Below are 18,863 nucleotides of genomic sequence, written 5' to 3' on the forward strand. Positions count from 1 at the left end.
TAATATGAACATGATAATTATTTTATTTATGTTATGATTTTAAAATGTGAAAGTATTTACAAACTACAACAAAACAACAAACAATGACAAATTTTTCATAACAAAGGAAACTATTTCCTTATTTCAACATTCACGTCATAGTAAATATGATGCAACACGATCTATAAGTCAACAAGGTTCAATCATGAAAATGAACCCTGTTCATAACAGTGAAACTCAAAATCGTAGTACTTCAGCTTGGCAAAAAAGAGGAGAAATGGAACTAATTTTTTTTTTATCATAGCAACACTTAACTGTTCTCATTGAAAAGTAGTGTCAAAATCTGTCAAAATAGTTGCCACATGCAAACCATTTTGCATAGACGGTGGCGCCCCTATTATTTTCTACTCTTTTTTGCCAGGCTGTACCCAAAGTTAAGCCTTGAATGATCATGTGCACGGGCTTGTGGGAGCGCAGGACGGAGGCGACTCGTCGCACTTGCACATCAGCGTTGTCACTGCCATGTTTAACAGCTGCTAAACGTACTTGTTGGTTAGAACATAAAGTCACTCGCCCGTGATGTACATATGGACAGGCTTGTCGGAGCGCAGAATGGCGGCGACGCGAGCGGCGCCCGCGACGGCGGCGGCGCGCGCCGCGTCATATTTGCACATCAGGGTTGTCACAGACATGTTGAACTCGCTGCCGCCGTATTTATTTTGGTTCGATTCCTACAACAAAATATAAATGGATGGTGAATGATGTCAATTTATAAGACAAAGATGTTGAAATAAAGATATGAAACACTAAATTTATAAAACATAAAGAGAAATAAAATACTTAACGTGGCAAACTTACCAATTTTATGTACATATTTGTAGTCTTATAGCTTACCCCCTTATTCATAAAAAAGTTATTGAACTGATTAGTTAAAAAGTGTTTTGACCCTTTGTCACAAATGACAGATAATGGCAAACGATTATTAGCTAATTTTGGTTTATGAAGCGTTTGTGAATAACGACATTAGTCATGACTTTGTATACATTTTGGGTTTTGTTTATCAAGAATAAATATTTTGATTAAATTATTGAAAATCGTTGCCTGCCTCTCTATCGCTTTTTCATAGTATCCAAGCGACAGTACGGTATATGTATCTATTTAAGTATTTAAGCGAAGTTGACGATAAGACCTCTGGTCTCATTTCACCAACTAAGGCTGCCAGTAGACTTAATAAGCTCTCGAATGAATCTAAGAGCTCAGTTATGTCTCTGAAGTAGAGTGTACATAATGTATCAGTGTGTTAACGGTGAAGACCTCTTCACTAACAGGCAGATAATACCTTTTTATTAATTACATCAACAACCATAAGCCCACTTCGTGGTAGGTATTCAAACTATAAAAGAACTAGGTTTTTCTCGCGTTAAATTTGAAAATTGCGGAATGCTCCATACAAACTTACATTTTAGGAAAGTGGGGGGTTAGAAAGGTACAAAAATTAGCCTATGTCACTCTCCATCCCTTCAACTATCTACTTTAATAAATCACGTCAATTCGTCGGTCCGTTTTGCCGTGACGGACGGACAAACACACAGACACACACTTTCCCATTTATAATAGGTATTAGTATGGATATAAGTACCTGCATAAGATTACACATCTCCGAGTAGAAATGCGGGTAGGTCGGCGGCTGGTAGAAGATGATGTGCCGAATGCCTTTTATCCTGAACCGTCGGAAGAAGTGGACTCTCTCAGAGTACAGTAGGAAGTGCGCTTCGGTATGGAAGAACATGTCGCGCGCGCGAGCTATTTTACCATCCTATAACAAATACAATGTGATATTTAACTCCTGAAACTGATAGATGATTAGTCTGTACCGAAAAAGAAGAGTCATAGAACGAGTAGTGCCAAATATTCCACGACTCTTCTCTTTTCTAACAGACTCCAATCTTTAAACCTCAAACTTAGGGGCATTTTCAGAATTTGGGTCCACCCAATTAGCGTAGGTTGTTAACAAAAATTAACTCGCTGTCAGTTTTGTGACGACAATTAAGCATAAAATCTGTCTAAAAATGAGTTTATGTTATCAATTTTGAACACACGTTATTCAAATATTCATTTAAGTACCTATGCCAGTTGCGAACTCATCAACGATAGCAACGGAATTGATAGCAGTCGCCGTGGCCGTATCGGCGATGAAGTATACATAATTATATACGTAAAAAGCTAACTTACCTTAGAGTATTCGCAAATCTGCACGAATCCAATATCCTCCTTCTTGAAATAGTTTCGTATCCTCACGTAGTCGAAGTAGCTGGGCACATAGATGAGCGTGTGGCTCATGAGAGGGTCCCGCTGTTTCGGCAGGACTTCTTTCACGAAGTATTCGAACCGGGCGTCTACCGCTGCCAACGGGCTGCTAGCGTTGAATCTACAGCATGAATAAGGATTATAGTAACGAACCCTTTGAAAGCTAGGCTTAAAGTATGAGGCGCGTCATCTTAACTTGTCGAAATGCATGAAGGATGATATTCGGCTGCAGACGCACGCGTCAGTTGACCTTTTCGGAGGTAAGGTAGTTAAACTACACATACCTATGTATAATAATAGAATGAAGTTCAATTTTATATGTGTAGTGTGATGATCTTTGGGAAGAAGACGTAGAACTGAAAGGAGACTGAGCTTAAATCTGGTTGGTGCCCGAGTCAGTTGAGTGATGTTTCCTGAGCGCCAAAAGGGTGGTGTTTTAGGGTTGGCATATGCACGCACCACCTCTGGGTGAAGTAGCAATATTATCATGCATAGGCTACGATGACCGTTTACAATTAGGCCGTCTATATGCTAGTTTTTTTTTTTCATAAGGTACATAAAACAGACAGTAATCGAAATAACAAAAGAGATACGGGTTAGAAAAGCTTAAGAACTAGATTACAGTCCAAAATTATATGTACACAACATGACTATGAGTTATACTTAGTTTACCTCCGACGTAGTATTAACAAAACTATTTACATTTATGACAACTTGACTATGACTAGTCATAATCACCGACTGGGTACGAGTAAATACTGGCTATAATTAAATTTGTGATGATATTTACTTCACGAGTAATAAAACATCAAGTTCAGCTCACGCCACGTCAGTTTCCGTGTAAATTGGACTAAAATAAATACAATCTATAAATAGTCTCCATAAATACCTATGGAAGATCTGCGGCACTTGCAATAAAACTTGCTGTATGGAGCCGACCTCGCACGGGTTCGCGACGACCGCCTTGCCGGCGTAGTTCTGGCATTTGTGGTTGAGAATGGACTTGATCTCAGGCAGGGCCACTGAGCTGAAGATCAACGTTTGCCTGGAAAAATAGTGGAAATCAAACACCACAGAGATGTACCGCCTACGTAGATCACACATACTTAAGTTAAGCCTTTTCCGGGCATAGTACGTTTCATGGACCACATGCGTGTCAATGTCAACGCGATTTACACTCTGAACACTGCGATTCAGGGTACAAATTAGATAACACTTTTCTAAAACGTGACTCGCCTTAAAATCGATCCCTAACGGCTCAGCCACGACATTGGTCTAAGCGCGACAGCGGTGAGCGGCAGCTATACATTGGAGCGAGACACAGCGATGGGACTTTTCATTCGCACGTATGGCTGCCGCTCACCGCTCTCGCGCCTAGACCAATGTCGTGGCTGGGCCGTAAAGCATCACTATTCAGGAAGTACATTAGATTTTGTAGAGGAATCAACACTGCGACCTTCTGCATTGCCGTTTCAGTCACTAGAACATGTTTCTGCATGATAAAATAAATATGTACCTAATTTGAACATCCTAGTTTCGTAGTTTCAAAAATATGTGTTCCAATTTCAACTATCGCGACAGTCGAATATCTCAGTACCAATTACCAAATATTCCTTTTGTTGACCGGATTTTACGTTTCAAATTTGTTCAAATTATTTCAGACCTATATTTAAAGTCGCTAAAGGAGAGCCTCAAGAGGCTCAATATTTATAATATTTCGCCAATCCTGATATATGAAATCCAAAAAGCGCTACGACTTTTTTAAATTTCCTTCTCTGCTCGTACCGTATGTAACGTGCTTAAATGACACAGCTCTTTGATATGTCTATAAAAATACATGTCTACGTGAACTCGCGCCTGACGCGTATCAAATAAACATAAATCTTATAAACAAGATATTTTCGGTACAGTATGTATGTAATGCATAAATCAGGCAAGCACTTAATACCGACCGCTATTCAGTGCAGTATAAATAGATCCCGGTTACCATTGAGGTAGATTCGTTGTTCATTTCGATAAACGTATCTTTTATCAGAGCGCATTCAAAATGGATAGGACAGTTGTCGGTCAAAGGACCTATAGGATAGTAAATGTAAGTGCGTTTTCACATTATCCGTTTCGATATCGGATGTAGGACTGATATCTTATCCATTGAAGGTGCCATCTTTGACATCATTCCTACATCCGATACCGGATCGGATGATGTGAAACACTCTAAGGTTAGACCATCAATCATTTCGCCACGTTTTAGTCACGTCTACGACGACTAAAAAACTAGAATCGGAATTCAGTGTAAGCAGAGTTATAAATAATAACAATTTACTAAGGACACTATGATTTACATAAAACCACAACTAAATGCAATTGAGCAATTGAGTATCAAAAACGATCGAGTCGCAAACTTCCTTATAATAAGATGTAGATACGTATTAGGATAACTTCGACGACTGGTTCATTTTGAAAAACATCAGGACCAGTATGAGTAAGTATACTTAACACTGAATTGGGTAATTTGTGTCAAAACTAACTTGTGATAGTTAGACCACCCATATACCCCTAGATACCCCTACCCCTAGATATAACATTAGAGAAACCAGTACCAGTTTCCGTGTGGTGACGGGTTAAGAATTTCTCCACCCCCTTTCTTCCCGTGGGTGTCGTAGAAGGCGACTGTGGGATATGGGTTAAGCTGTGGAGTAGGCGAGAGGCTGGCAACCTGTCACTGCAATGTCACAGTTTCGTTTTTCTGTCAACCCCTTATTTGCCAAGAGTGGCACTGAAGCTTGAGTGGTTTCATGTGCTCTGCCTACCCCTTCGTGGGATGCAGGCGTGATTGTATGTATGTAGTACCACGTATCGTTTGCGGCTATAAATGGAGGTGTCCAGGCAGTGCAGATGGTCCCAGTTCTGAATTAGGAAAACATTTGTCAGTCCATGATCAGGACTTCTATGGAGGCTAGAAAGAGTCGACATAGCTATGTAGAGAATTACCTGTAATATTTTGACCAGCCATTGATAGCCCATGATTTGACTTTCGGGAAATCAGTATCCAGAGTTTTTTGGGATGTAAATGGATGTGGTCCAGGCAAGGCAATAGATGGTCCCAGTTCTGCATTAGGAAGACATCAGTCTGGTCTATGATCAGGACTTCTATAGAGACTAGAAAGAGTTAGCTTAGCTGTATAAAAAATTACCTGTAATATTTTGACCATCCATTGATAGCCCAAGATCGTACTCTAGAAAAATCAGTGTCACGCGTCTTCTGTGGCTGCAAATGGAAGTGGTCCAGACAGTGCAATAGATGGTCCCAGTTTTGCATAAGGAAGACATCCGTCTGGTCCATGATCAGGACTTCTATGGAGGCTAAGAAGTCGTAGTCGCGATCCTCTTCGCCCTCCGCGCCGACAATCATGCGCAGGCCGAGGGGCGAAGCCACTATGATGTCTGATGAGTAGAAATCTGTGTACAACTGTGATAAGAAGCAATAAAACAATATTAGGAGAAGATAAAACCATTTAAGTGCTAGTGGACAGCCGTAACCTGCTGCTGTTGTTTCATCGTTAGTATCATCTCATAAGATAAAAATGTATTTCTTGTTTTTTTGAGAGGTGTTGAATGTTTGGTATATTTTATATCTTTAATCTGGTATATTTTGATCGACAATTATAATAACAAATCATTATATCCATAACACTTGTGAATACACAGTCTAGGTCCTAACAATAACAAGGTTCTAAATATGATCGTAAATTAAAGTGAGCCACCTGTTATCATGGCATAGACATTAGACAGCCAACATCATCACTTTATAACAATATAAAATAAACAATGCCATAGAAAATTAAGGAAACAAAGAGTTCACTCCACACGTAGGTAAAAACATATAACTTTAGAATAGTCTAGTTTCCTATACTTAAAATAAAACATTTAGAGCACACGAAATAAAGCACCACGTAATTAGTACCTCTAGAAAAATATGCACAGTAGTTATTTTTAAACATAATTTCTATTTAATTAGTAAAGAAGAAAGATATAATGTAAATGAATTGACCATGACGTCACTCCTCAGTATTTCATAGTATTCCATATTAGCAAATCTTTTTGACAGTTCATAAAAAGAAGCTGATTTGGTGATTTGACTAGTAGGAAACTAGCCTATTATAAGTAGAGCACCTGTCTGGCCGTGGGTAATGGCACTAATGGCCTTACTTTTGAAGCAGAGCTATGCTTGAATCCAGATACGGGCATTTATTTGGGTGACAAGCACAAATTGTCAGTTGGTCAGGTATGTTTGTACTTGTATATCATTATCTGAGAACCTTCAACACATGCCTCCCAAAAATTACTGTGAGACTTAACCTGTATATTTAGGCATGTCTCTGTATTAAAAAAGTTTTACCATACCTTCCAAATATTAATAATCATTAATTAAAAAAAATTACGTATGGAGTGACTCTTATTTCTCTAAGACATTACAAATATCTATTTGGCTAATACACACCTTCAATGTTTTCTTAGTTAGAGTCATAGCTAATCTAAAAGTGTCATCAGTGTTTCCACTGAACATGAGTTCATAGTCCTCCGGTTTAGGGTTCTTCTGTGGCATGGCAAGCTCACCCCCGGTGAACTCCTCCTCGAACCGGTTCTTGTTGACCACCTGACCTGCTTCCTTAGGCACTAGGATGTCCATTAAAGTTTTGACTACTTTGTATGCTGCACTTTTGAATGGAACCAGTATCAGTACCTAGAAAATAGAATATGCGTGTGGTATAAATAAAAATAAAAAACACACATATTGATAATTCATTCAATAATTCTTAATAAAAAGTAGTGGTTGGATGTGGTAGCATCAAAAAAATTAAGACATCAAATCATTAGTCAGAAGACAGTATGGTTTCCAGTATTTATAAAAAGGATGTTAAGTAATATATTATAAAACAAAAATCTTATACCTTTGGTCTTACTAAGCCTTGATCTCTATATTCCTCAGAAGGGTCAGTCTTCTTACTAAGCTTGGCATTATGGTGAAGGATTTTAGTCCGGGTCTTCAACATATGGTTAACCACATGCAAACAGTATGTAAAGCGAATCTCTTCAGCATTAGTAAATGTCCTCTCTGGGTAGTAAAGATCTTGATAGTTGTTCATTATACCGAATAGTTCCCGTTGCAGAGGAGTGAACACCTCAGTCAGCTCCAAATCATTCTTTATCAAATTAGTTTTATTTGCAGACACAATATTGCCATGTATTTGTGATTTAATGAACATTTGTTGAAAATCTGTGTTTGCTATCTGTGGAACAGTGCCCGTGGGAGCTGAAGGTTTTTCTTCTAGTAAGGATATTTTAGGTTTCACTTTGGCTTTTAATTTGACAGGTTTAGGGATTTTTACAGATATGTTACCAAGAATAGGCCATGTTTTTTCAACTTGGTCCAAATTCTCTGCAGATGGATTTGAGAGAGTAACTAACAGATCTTCCCCAAGTTCATATTGTAGATGCTTGGTAAACGGGTCATTGGAGGAGTCTTGTTCCTCATTTTCAGTTTTTTGTGAAGTTTTTATCTGGAATTAAAAAGTTTATAAATTAATAAAATTATACATCCCGGTCCCGGGTTCGAATCCCGGTAAGGGCATTTATTTGTGTGATGAGCACAGATATTTGTTCCTGAGTCATGGATGTTTTCTACGTATATGTATTTATATATTATATATATCTTTGTCTGAGTACCCACAACACAAGCCTTCTTGAGCTTACCGTGGGCCTCAGTCAATCTGTGTAAAAAAAATGTCCTATAATATTTTATTATACATATAAGACAATGATAATGACAAAGAGAATTTATTTAGTGTTTTAATAAACTTAAATTGCTTACTTTTGTCTCCAAGTCACTGTCCTGCTCATCTTCATCCTGCATGTCTTCAAACTCCTGTTCACTTTCATCTCTGCCAATATTTTCATCTCCATTCTCACTTGCCATGTCTTCCTGTTCACTGACAACGTCTCCCTGTTCACCGGCCATGTCCTCATCACCACTCTGCTCCGGCTCCTGTTCACTATCACTTTCATCACTATCTATTACAACTTTTTGTTTCTTAGGCTGACTGAAACAAGAAACTAGCATTCCATACGGATCTTCTTCTTCTTCACTCTCCGAGTATGCTGCCTGCTGCTGCTTCAGCTTCCGTTCCAGTTGCTCCTTCTTCAAATTCTCTTCTTCAACCTTTTGCTTATTTTTGTATCGGTTAAATAAGGCCTTTTTGTTAACAACCTCGATTTTCTTCTCTTTCTTTTTTTTGAAATGTTCTGTGTGTTGTTTTTTATTGCTTTTATGAAACTTACCTCCTCTACCACGGCCCATTTTAAACTTAACACTTAGATGAGATGGAGTAATTAAAATTCAAAGAAAAAGCGATGTTTCTTGAGTTTTTGTACACATGACAAATTGGGAAAACGAAAACGTGCGTTTGACAACTTTGACATTTGACGTTTCATCAGTGTTGACAACTTTGTAGTATTAACAAATCGATTTTTGGTGCTTGCACACTAATTTTATTGAGTCGTTTTATCTTTACCTGGAACAGTATTTTCACGTTAGTACTCCACTGTCATATCGTAGTGTCAAAAATGTCAAAATGACATGTAGCTAAAGGAAAGAAAGACTTCGTTTTGCTTGTACGTAAAATAGGAGTAGCAGTTTTGAAAGATCAATCACAAAGCAACGAAATGCTTCCTGGTCGCAGGTCGGGAAATTGGCTTCAAGGAATGCATTGCCGTCGGCATGTTATTGAAATTTGAACTCAAACAAAATGAACCGTTCTAATAACATCGCCCAAAGCTCCCAACTACACTTGACTTCAGATAATGGTGTTCCCAACAGCACTCCAATGAGAGTCGCCACCAGAGCTACACCCTCTCATCAAAATGGACGCGAAACTGACGACTTGCAAGATCTCAAAGGGAAAGTCGAATCCAGATTGCTGTCTATGTGGAACAACGTAAAGTTTGGTTGGACTGTGAAATTGAAGACAAGTTTTTCAAAGGAATCACCAGTATGGCTTTTGGGGCGGTGCTATCATCGGAAGTTAAGCCCAACCGGTTCTTTGGAATCCTCGACTGAAATTGGTATGGAGGCCACAGCACTTCAACCCATGGAACAAATATATGGTGAAGGAATTGAAGGGTTCAAGTCTGATTTTGTTAGTAAAATATGGATGACCTACCGAAGAGAGTTTCCTACTATGTCAGGCTCCTCATTCACCACAGACTGTGGATGGGGCTGCATGTTAAGGAGTGGACAAATGCTTCTAGCGCAAGCACTGGTATGCCATTTCCTTGGAAGAACTTGGCGATGGACTCCAGAAAAGCCTTTTCAAAATGCAAGAGAATTTCAAGAAGACTGCCTTCATCGAATGATAATAAAGTGGTTTGGAGATAAGTCATCTGTAAACAGCCCTCTCTCCATTCACCAGATGGTAAAGTTAGGGGAAAACTTGGGCAAGAAACCTGGAGACTGGTATGGTCCAGCTTCTGTTGCCCATTGCTTGCAGGCAGTGCTCACTGCTGCTTCTAAAGAAAACTATGAATTTGATTCCTTAGAAGTTTATGTTGCTCAAGACTCTACTGTGTATATCAAAGATATACAAGACTTATGTAAGCTGCCCAGCGGCAGCTGAAGTCCCTGATACTGCTGGTGCCTGTCAAGCTAGGCACGGACAAGTTGAATCCTATTTATGGGCCCTGCCTCACTTCTCTCTTGACCCTGGACTTTTGTATTGGAATTATTGGGGGCCGGCCTAAACACTCACTTTACTTTGTTGGTTATCAAGATGATCGATTAATACATTTAGATCCACATTACTGTCAAGAGATGGTTGATGTTTGGCAGCCCAACTTTGCTCTGCAGTCCTTCCACTGCCATTCTCCGAGAAAGATGCCTATTAGTAAAATGGATCCCTCATGCTGTATTGGATTTTACCTTGCTACTGAGCATGACTTTGAGACGTACATAAACATAATCAAGCCTTTTCTCACCCCTCAAGGAGTCTCATCCAACAATGAATACCCAATATTTTCAATACACCATGGGTCCCGCAGTTCAGTCATGAACCCCCCAAATATAAGATACTCAATCTATGAATCAGAGCAGAACTGGGTGACTCCCAGCATCAATGACAGTGATACAGACATCGAGTCAGAGGAATTTGTTTTAGTTTAATATAATTATACCTATTAGTTATAATAAATATGATTGCAATTATTGTGTATATCAGTTATGTTAAAGTAGATCATTTTATTGGGTACTACATTATCTGTTAGTTTTTTTAAGTTAATTTATTGATGTTTTTGTGTTTATTTTATATATATAGATCTCTGTGTGCTGTAATATATGTTCATGCTCACATGAGTGTACAAAACATGACTATTGATTAGTGATACACAAGGTCAACACATATGTGCTTATCATAGGAACACTGCTAAATAACATAACATAATGTACTTAAAACTTTCTTATCAAATATTATTATTCATTTTCCACTAAGACTTTCATGCATTTCAAGGACCAGTTACCTGCTAGTTATTAATACTCCTAAAAAGTATAAGGTTTAATACAAATCAATTTGAAATTTTGATGAGTATAAAATCTTGTAATAGAGGCTGTTATGCAATATAGTAAAACTGGTAATGTTAAATGTATAACCATTTTGTCAGACTGGATAGTGTGAAACAATATCCAAATCTAATACAAAATATACAGTAAAGAGCAATGTTTCTTCCTATTTATCATACTTAAACTAAAAATGTGACTAGTTTGTTCAGCTGGACTGCCAGTGAGGGTATTCTAAATCGTTTTTTTTTTCGCCAGGCAGTGATACTTAGGTACCAAGTCTTTCTGGCACCAAACTTCAAAATCAACCAATTCTTTCTCATTTCAAACTTTAAAGTTTGGTGTCAGAAAGACCTGGCGCCGCAGTATTGCCGCCTGGCGATAAAAAACGATTAAGAATACTCTCATTGTAAAGTGGATATCATGATTTATCATTACCAACTCAATAGCTATAAATCCAATACCAAACATGTAATATTATGACAACAAAACAAATATAACAGTTGCGAAGATGTTTATTGTTTTAATACAAATTAAACTGTTGCCTATACATTTGTGGCCACACACATTAGAAAAATACATTCCACCTATTTATAATTTACCTATAAGTAGATCTTGACCTAGGTATATACCCTCACATGTTCATCAGTAAGGCGATATAATTAACAAAAAAAATATTGTTACAAACTAGAGATGGGCCGAATATTCGCTAAATATTCGGTATTCGGCAAGTTTTTCAATGTTCGTATTCGCCCGAATAGTTCGGTTACATTGCCGAATATTTACCGAATAAACAAAGTAAACAAATAGCGTAAGTTGTTTCGTAATTCATCGGATAATGACATCCTATTTCAGCATCCTAAGGAACTACCAAAGGGAGTTAAAATGCGTTAAAATATAAAATACAATCATTTTGTAAAAAAGTAAAAATAAATGGTTGGTAATGGGTATCTTACTAAGGCTCTTAATGTTCCTATAATTTAGTGCATAAGAAAATTTTGTTAGCCAGGATTTAAAATATGGCTCAACCGAATATTCGGCCGAATGTTCGGTTCGGTAACAGCTGAACCGAATGTTCGGCCGAATATTCGTATTCGGCAAAGTCCGTATTCGGCCCATCTCTATTACAAACAGTAAAGGCTCCATACCACGCTTTTATGAAACATTTGTATTGAGAACAACAGAACACCATAGGTTCAATTTAGTGGTGTGCCATTCCCGGAAAAATCCCCCAAATAGGGATTATTCTCTATGAAGGTGAATTTCCCTTCATTGGAAATATTCTTCTCAGGCAAGTATGGTATGACTAGTAGTCGGCACACACATCCGTGTAAACATCGTGCAAAGGTCAAATCTTCCACATCCCAATTTACAATGCCCGGTAGATTTTAGCTTGACTATTTTGATTATTGAACATAACTTATTTCGTAGTTCAAAGGTGTTTTAAGAGTTTAGAATGTAAATAATGTATTTCTGAACAGCCGACCTCACCGAAGTGACAATCGTTCATGCTCCGCAATGTATCGTATCGCTCGACCGTATTGGTGCGATAAAGCGAGTTGCGTAAGATTCGCCGCGGAGCGAGATCGACTGTCACTTCGGTTAGGCCGTGACTCGTGAGGATGAGGACCATTTGAAATAAGTACCGATTAAATTAAATATGTGTCTACAAACAACTAAACAAAGTCACAACGTAACAAAGATGGATTTTATTGTATAGCAGTGGCGGCTGGTAAAAATTTCTGCTAGGCAACACCAAAGCTAAAAGAAACCTACTTTAACATTAGGTACTTTACTAGTAATCAGTTTTAGGCAAGCCGGTGGGAATCGGCTTGTATGGACCAGCCGCTGCTAATGTATAGTTGGGTATTAGTGTAATAACCAGTGATCGGGGTTTTGGCGTCACTTCTAACATATCTAAGGCGTGACCCACACACAAGCGACGTAAGACGTGGAACGGACGCGCTTTTAAATTACACTCAAGTGACGCGGCGCAGGCACGCAAGCGCGTCCGGTCCATGTCTTATAATATTTCTTACGTCGCTTGTGTGTATTTCACGTCTAAGGATTCTAAAAACTTCAAACAAATGACCCAATTTTCGGAACTCTAATTATATCACATCACGCCACTATTATCAATATTATCATAAGAGTGTGTACTGTATAAAATTGATTGAAGAATATAAAGATTTTCTAATACCTATTTACTAACTTGAATTTAATTAGCTTAATAGGAAATAAGGGTTCCGATACAAACAGCACTATATATCTAGACAAAAAGTATTGAGGCGTCCGCAACATCACGCGACGCGAGTGATCTTTAGAGCTATTCTAAGCTAAAGGTACTTGGCAGCGATTTTGACATATCCGCCGCAATAGTAGATTACATATTACCCAGCCAGTAAAGTAAGAAATGTTTTAGGTCACATGTAAAATGTCGGCCGAGGCGAAGCAGAGGTCAACAAACATGTAATCTGAGATCTGAGCATTCTTATTTATTGGCCAAGGTGGGTGTTTCTTATTTATTGGGCAAGGTGTGTATCTGTTCGACGGAGCCGGGTAGCGGTAACTTCGTTCAGCGCAGCGGCCTGAAATTTGACACTTTCGGCCGGAGGACAGAAATTGATATTTTAAACGTGAAACTTCTATCTCAAAGGCACGGCTAACAAAACTGTTGCTAATATACTTAGTTTGGTCTGACTTTACTGATTGGGCGATCCAACTACTTAATGCCATCAAACCGATCAAATGGTATAGTATAAACAAAGTATTAAATATAGATGCGAACAAAGTGTTTGACCACGATCACACCTGATGGTAAGTGATGATGCGGTCTACGGTGGAGCACGCGCTTACCTGGATTGTAAGTACTCATGCGGAAACACAGACTCGGGCAGGAAGGAAGATGTCGGAAGGATTTCAATGGAAAAATGCAAAATAGCGCCTGTAATGTATGGGATATCCATCCGACATCCGATATCGGATCGGATAATGTGAATTAAAACGCACTTATACGTTAGGTTGTGGATACCTTGATTACCTATACCTACCATATACTTATGGGTATAATCTCGAAACTACTTATGTAGCTATCAACTTGATTGTGTAATTTATCGCTATATATAATTATATTTACATATATATCTATAGATAAATAGAATCACGCAAGGCTATGTGAAGAACAAATTTGTACTTAGTTAAATAGGAGGGAAAAATATTCGACTGTTAATTTTTTCACTTTCTATTAGAGACTTTAAATTGCAGAATGCAATTACGAACGCATTACAGTCGGAACTACCGGATTCATGCTGTAACCATTTATAAGTTCGAATGTTTGTGCCGTTAAATCTGGGTAAAGGGAGCTTATTGTCGGTAGCGCTTACGTCCCGCGGCGTCGTAATTGTATACGATCATCGCTCATCTTCGATCAACGCCGTAAGCGCCATCGACAATAAGGTCCCTTTACCCAGATAACGTCACATTTGTTTTTGGTGTTGTTAATAAATTGTAGACACTGGTTCTACTGGTATATGTAATTAAACTACTATCTTTTCAAGTTTGATTAAATTAGGATTAGAGAAATGTTAAGATATTACACGGTTTTCAGATTTCCAGAAAGTACTAGCTGATATTTTCTTCTAAATCCGGTTCGAAGGACCACATTTTCTCAATAGTTTTGCAATGATATTGATAATAAATAGTCCAGTACAAGTGACGGTAGTTTAATCCGGTTCGAAGGACCAATTATTTGTACAATGGTACCTAGACTAATTTTGAGCAATCATTGTGATATAGATATATGCAATTACCGAAACGGAACCGTTACCAAGTTAATTCTTTTAAATAGTTAGAATACTAGCGTCCTATTATTTTATATCATTTGTAATAAAGAACATATACGAAATCGCTTAAAACAGTGAGCCATAACGCCATCAGCGATTCAGCGTGCAGCGCCAAATGAAGATGCATCTTGTTTCTCCTAAAGTTCCTGACGGGCGGCGGGTGGCGGACTGGCGGATGAAGAAGTGAAGGCGTTGTGGACTAGCTCTTAAATAGTAATTTCACTAGTGTCACTTGTCACTTGTATCTAACCACTAAACCAATGAGCTATTATCGCTAATTTATTTTTCTTGAAGTCTAACGGGCGGCGGGTCGCGAATTAAGTAATTTACGGGCACAGAATATATAACAGTACAAGTACAGAAGGCTCACTCCTTTGATGTTCACAAAATGTCGCCATTCTAAATTCTTACCTACATTAACAAACGGACCGCACGCGAACACCCGACATTGAATTCTAAATTAATTAATAATTCCGAAGGCATGTACTTGTAGCGCGGCGATAGAATCGCGGAGTGAGCCGCCCCTGGTAGGGGCTCAACCCTGTATTGTACCTGGAAAAGGTCTTAATAGTAGGTAAGTTCACTAGCGTCACTTAAAACAATGATGAGCTATCAGTGCTAAACAATTGAAGATGTATATCTAGTTATTTTTCCTGAAGTCCCTGACAGGCGGCGGGTGGCGAATGAAGTAGTGCACGGCGTTGTAGACGAGATGCGGCGCCACGTTGTGCAGCGGGTGCACGCGCTGCAGCTCGTTGCGCGGGAGCCCACCACGAACGGGTCGCCGGCGCCCGTGCCGTGCTGCGCCAGCGAGAGCCCGGACAGCGTGTAGCAGGTGTGGTAGATGTCGCGCGCTCTGAAACAGAAGGCCACGCTCAAACGTATGCCAACGGCGGATCCAAGCTGTTAGAGTCTGGTCATCAGATCTGATCGGACACCGTGCGAAGAGAAACAAATCAAACAAATTCTATTTGATGTTCTTTTACCATTTAACTCCTCCAGGCAGGCAAGCATCATCGCGCAATAAATGATAAAACATCAGGCCGTCCCTATCGCACTTACAAATAGTGTGATAGCCGGCCTGATGTTTTATCATTTATCGCGCGACCATACTTGCCTGCCGGTTACGATGCTAAATCCACCCTTAAATTATTCTATCTAAGCTACAATGAGATATCGACGGTGGAGTAACAAGAACTCCTAAGTACAGTCGACTACAGAGATATGTATCCACTTTTTCACCTTATTGCATTGTAATAAGGTGAAAAAGTTATACATATCTTTGTAATCGACCTGTACTTAGGAGTTCTTGTTACTTCACCGTCGATATGCAATAAGTTTTAACCAAGTCACCTACGGAATAGATACCTACTACTACTACTGATACTTGTAATGTACCATTTTAATAGAAATAGAATCTGCAGAAAATTATACCTACATGAAACAAAATTGCAGCCGAAAACGGAATAAAAATTCACCATGTAACTATATTAGTAGTAGTTACGTAGTGGAAATTCCAAGTACATACAGAAGAATTTGACGAGTTTATTCACTCTGTTATGAACAGTTATGAATAGCTAACCCAGTATTGAACACATCCGCTAGCGCGCCATATTTGCACAAACAATTAAGCAATCGTGTCAACGGCAGCGTAAGTACCTATCAATAACAAAGGCATGGTAACAATTCACGTCACTTACTTGCCAGGCTTGTCTATTAAGCCTCCGTCTTTGGCTTGACAGCATACAATGATGTACTCTTGTAAGGCACCTTGATTGAATAAACACGTTTCTATCAGTTCTTTGTCCTCTGCAAAAAAACAAAGTTTTAATTATCTCAAGCAATTGCAATCCAAATCTCGTAATTGTAAAGTCATTACTATTTATTCTTACCTTGCGCTAATATAGCACTGATTATGGGGAACGCAGCACCTTGCCAAAATGAATAACAGCCATCAACAAGTTTGTTAGTCCGTCCCTGAAAGCCACCCTCTAGCCGCATCTGACGGTTTACACACCACCTCAATAGTGCATCTATGTCACACAGCTTTGGACGGTTTAGCAACGCCAACGATGCGATCCCACAGAAAGCGTATCCACCATGCGCCTCCATGCCTGGACATCCGCCGAAACCTCCTTCATAAGTCTGGCAACTAACTATCCACTCTGCTGTCTTGTCAAATAAGAGATCTGTGTAAGTATTAGTCATCTTAGCGACGCTTACTGCACAGTAAGCTCCTCTGATGTCTTGTTCCCCTCCTTTGTGAAGAGCAAAGGAACCATCTACATCCCGAAGAGTCCATAAAAACTTTTGTAAAGAACTGCGATCTATTGAATCATATGCTTCATCTGTTCCTATTATAGCTAACGCATTTACAGCAGCGTAAGTAGTTCCTAAATGTGGGTGTTGTCCAGGGCCACCTCCATAGCCCCCTTCTTCATGTTGGCAATGAGCAAGAAAATCTACAGCACTGGATAATGTCTCTTTATCGGGCATGTCATCTAAGATCCACAAAGCGTGTAGAATCCAGTAGACGAGCCATGGCCTGCTGGCATCCAAGCACTCATAGCCTTTTGGTAGAGCTTTTAACCAGGTTTTCAATTGCTTACTGTGAACTCGTTTATTGAGTATTGGCAGATCAGGATCGATTGATGCTTCCTTTTCAAATTGTCTAAATATTTTTAATACTGTAGCTTCCACCTCCAACTAAAAGAAATTGTTAAATTACCATGTTTAGTGACTGTGGCAAAATTATACTTAAACCTCATAAAGCACATGTCACATCACAGTGGCAGACCAGGCCAGACCAACATAACATGACCTAGTAAATGTGGCATAGTTTACAGGTTATGGGACACCCTGTTTCTCTTTATGGGTATTGTTACTCATCATCATTTAAGCTTTTTTAAAATGCGATATTGAACCCTATCACTGTGAAATAGAGTTCAAATATATTCCTTAGGTATAAAGGTTATATAAAATATTGCTTTAAAATTCGAGCTAACAATAGTAACACAAAATTAAATTAGGTACATCAAGACTTATATTGACTGGGATATAGACTGTGAATCCCTTCTTGTTTTTTGCTGAGCTCCCAGTAGTTCATCACAGTTCATGGATAACTCATTCAAAACTCTAAGGTATATAAAGTCATCCAATTCTTTTCATTACAAATGTCTGTATGTACAGAGTCAATGCTTGATATAGAAATACACATATGTTCGTCTCATAATAATACAAGCCTAACATAAAAATAGAATGGTTTACCTGATCTGTGGCTGTATCGGTGACTACTTTCTCTGTATTATAAGCTTCTGCAGAAATGTTGGCGTAGCACCGAATCTCATTTTCCAGTTTTTTACTCATCTTCAATTTGAGTACACCAAGGACACATGCACTAAGGAGAGATGATTTATCCAACCTAAAAGAAAAGTTGAAATATGCACTAATAAATTCAAAAAATCAGTTTAACAGTGCCAAAGCATAATCTAGACTCTAGGTGTATAACTGTATACACTTTATAAAGTTTATTTTGGCTATCAGCTTGGTTTACTACCCCAATTAGCTCACGAGCGTTCTATTTATTGCATTCTAATTACAGACACCTCTGCATATAGATCTCAGCTCAGTTATCCATTGTAACCTTTGTTTTATAACCTTTACAATGAATACAAACATAAATTACACGATAGTTTAGTAACACATACTTACAGTATCTATGAGTAAATAACCTCGTTTAGTCACACAAACTGTTCTAATTACGCTGTTTACACAAGTAAATAAGAAATTACATGACAATATTTAATAAATTTTACACTATTCATTCAAAACTTGGTTTTATGATAATTCATTCATGTATATATTGACCAATTGACATATTGACAGCCTACCACAAAACCCGAAATTCGAAAATCTATCTCTTTCACTCTGCGTAAGCATTCGTTGGAGTAAAAGAGATAGATACTTGTAAGTTGTTCGCGGTAGGCTCCCCGGCGTGACAGAACCACAGCTTATCACAAAACGTCATCACGTGGAATAGATACAAAATGAAAGTTTGGACCTCAGTTATCTTATCAGGCACTATGTGCAAGCGCCAACCAATTTAAAGTCTTTAAGGGTGCGCGCACACG

At 38.6% G+C, this 18,863-nt stretch overlaps 3 protein-coding genes across 3 annotated transcripts; 1 reads left to right on the plus strand and 2 right to left on the minus strand.

Moving 5' to 3' along the window:
- LOC125232410 (U3 small nucleolar RNA-associated protein 25 homolog) lies at nt 1–8,809 on the minus strand. Its single transcript, XM_048138061.1, has 8 exons — nt 8,159–8,809; nt 7,239–7,847; nt 6,788–7,030; nt 5,481–5,755; nt 3,176–3,331; nt 2,212–2,407; nt 1,619–1,795; nt 1–710 (listed from the first exon to the last, which is right to left on the minus strand). The coding sequence occupies exons 1-8, from the start codon at nt 8,642–8,644 to the stop codon at nt 546–548; spliced, it is 2,307 nt and encodes a 768-aa protein (XP_047994018.1). The 5' UTR covers nt 8,645–8,809; the 3' UTR covers nt 1–545.
- Nucleotides 8,810–8,923: 114 nt separating this feature from the next.
- On the plus strand, nt 8,924–11,403 carry LOC125232411 (cysteine protease ATG4D). The gene is given in 2 exon segments (XM_048138062.1): nt 8,924–9,954; nt 9,957–11,403. Coding segments are annotated over 2 exon segments (1,407 nt in total). The 5' UTR covers nt 8,924–9,092; the 3' UTR covers nt 10,502–11,403.
- Nucleotides 11,404–13,764: 2,361 nt separating this feature from the next.
- LOC125232412 (protein farnesyltransferase subunit beta) lies at nt 13,765–18,575 on the minus strand. Its single transcript, XM_048138063.1, is given in 6 exon segments — nt 13,765–15,498; nt 15,501–15,589; nt 16,434–16,542; nt 16,626–17,439; nt 18,001–18,154; nt 18,445–18,575. Coding segments are annotated over 5 exon segments (1,236 nt in total). The 5' UTR covers nt 18,100–18,154; nt 18,445–18,575; the 3' UTR covers nt 13,765–15,373.
- Between the last annotated feature and the right edge of the window lie 288 nt (nt 18,576–18,863).

Source organism: Leguminivora glycinivorella, chromosome 13 (assembly GCF_023078275.1).
Source record: "Leguminivora glycinivorella isolate SPB_JAAS2020 chromosome 13, LegGlyc_1.1, whole genome shotgun sequence".
Lineage (NCBI taxonomy): Eukaryota > Metazoa > Arthropoda > Insecta > Lepidoptera > Tortricidae > Leguminivora > Leguminivora glycinivorella.

What these genes read in the sequence shown, in the direction of transcription:
- LOC125232410 (XM_048138061.1), bottom strand. Translation starts at nt 8,644, where the DNA reads ATGGGCCGTGGTAGAGGAGGTAAGTTTCATAAAAGCAATAAAAAACAA. An exon ending in AAGGCTTAGTAAGACCAAAG is followed by an intron (nt 7,031 to 7,238) that starts GTATAAGATTTT and finishes TCTATTTTCTAG; the next exon opens with GTACTGATACTGGTTCCATT. An exon ending in TAACTAAGAAAACATTGAAG is followed by an intron (nt 5,756 to 6,787) that starts GTGTGTATTAGC and finishes TTCTTATCACAG; the next exon opens with TTGTACACAGATTTCTACTC.